This window comes from Carlito syrichta, unplaced genomic scaffold, assembly GCF_000164805.1.
Source record: "Carlito syrichta isolate Samal-C Ts95f unplaced genomic scaffold, Tarsius_syrichta-2.0.1 Scaffold154944, whole genome shotgun sequence".
NCBI lineage: Eukaryota > Metazoa > Chordata > Mammalia > Primates > Tarsiidae > Carlito > Carlito syrichta.
Genome location: NW_007099040.1, coordinates 7,195 through 8,443, shown reverse-complemented (window position 1 = coordinate 8,443; position 1,249 = coordinate 7,195). Strand labels below are relative to the sequence as shown.

General features: G+C 63.0%; 1 protein-coding gene across 1 annotated transcript in view; it reads right to left on the bottom strand.

Moving 5' to 3' along the window:
• Nucleotides 1-796, bottom strand: part of FIBCD1 (fibrinogen C domain containing 1) — a gene marked incomplete at both ends in the record, with an annotated part of 22,759 nt that extends 21,963 nt beyond the window's left edge. The window contains 2 exon segments of the mRNA XM_021709053.1: nucleotides 24-163; nucleotides 782-796. Of these exon segments, the coding sequence (XP_021564728.1) occupies nucleotides 24-163; nucleotides 782-796 (155 nt within the window).
• Nucleotides 797-1,249: the final 453 nt, after the last annotated feature.

Below are 1,249 nucleotides of genomic sequence, written 5' to 3'. Positions count from 1 at the left end.
GGGCGCCGTTGGCACCGGCCGGCCCGGTGCTCACAACGGGTGGGGGCGCGGTGCCCGGCGCGTGGGCGTGGTTCAGGAAAAGCACGGCGCCGGTGACGGCCACGGCCAGCAGCACAGCCAGGGACAGCAGCACGGTGCACAGCACGTAGCTGCAGCTCGGCCTCTGCGGGCCCGCCCGGGACGCGCAGACACAGAGACAGACAGACAGGTGGACAGGAGAGAGAAAGGAAGGACGTTAGGGGCCACCTGAACTGAGAGGAACCCCTGCTAGAGGGCGGGTGTCACGCAGAGAGACAGTCCCAGAGGGGAGATAGGGAGACAGGGACAGACACAAAGGTATAGAGAGAATAAGGTGGGTGCGGTGGCTCACGCCTGCAATCCCAGCATTTTGGGAGGCCGAGGCGGGAGGATTGCTTGAGGCCAGGAGTTCAAGAGTGAGAGATTCAGGGAGAAAGATGGGGAAAGCGATCCAGAGGGGAGACATGTGCAGAGACACAGAGATGCAGGAATATGGAGAGGATGGAAAAGGGAAACTGAGGCAGACACATGGGGGACAAAAGGAAAGCAGTGTGCCTGTCCGCTTGCCACCCCCTCTCCCGCCATCAGGCTCTGCCCAGTTGGAGGCTCAGGGATCCACAGCAGCCACATCGCTCCCACGAAACCCTCTGTGTCCAGCAAGGGCTAGAAGTGGAGACCCCTCTGCCCACTCTGCCTCAGGGGTCTGGGCTCGGGTCCTCACACGGTCATTTCCCACGGTGTGACCTGGGGCGAGGAACCTCACCTCTCTGAGCCTCAGCTTCCTCACCTGTAAAATGGAACAAGGCCACCCACCCCATACATGGGTAACTGCCGTGTGGGCTCGGGAAGAGAGAGGTGGGAACAGCTGTGCCATCACGGAAACCAGTGCCCTGCGAAAGTGGGTCTCTGCCACCGAAGGTCCCTTCCCAGCCGGGGCACCCATGTCCTGTGTCCCCTCTGGCTGTCGCCCGTCCCCAGGGCTCCCCCAAATGCCTCTGCCCCGCCGTCCTCTGTCCTTCTGCCCCTTCTCCAAGAGCAGGCCCCTGGCAGGACAAACGCTAGCCAACTGGGCAGAGTGGCCCTAAGGTCCCCAGAGACGGGGCCTCTCGGGAGGCCAGAGCTGAGGCGACAGGCAATGCTGAAAAAACCGGGAATGAACAGAGGCAGGGCAGGCGTGACACAGACTGTGTCAGGGCCTGGCTGGCTGGGGGGAGCCTCACCAGAGGAGGCC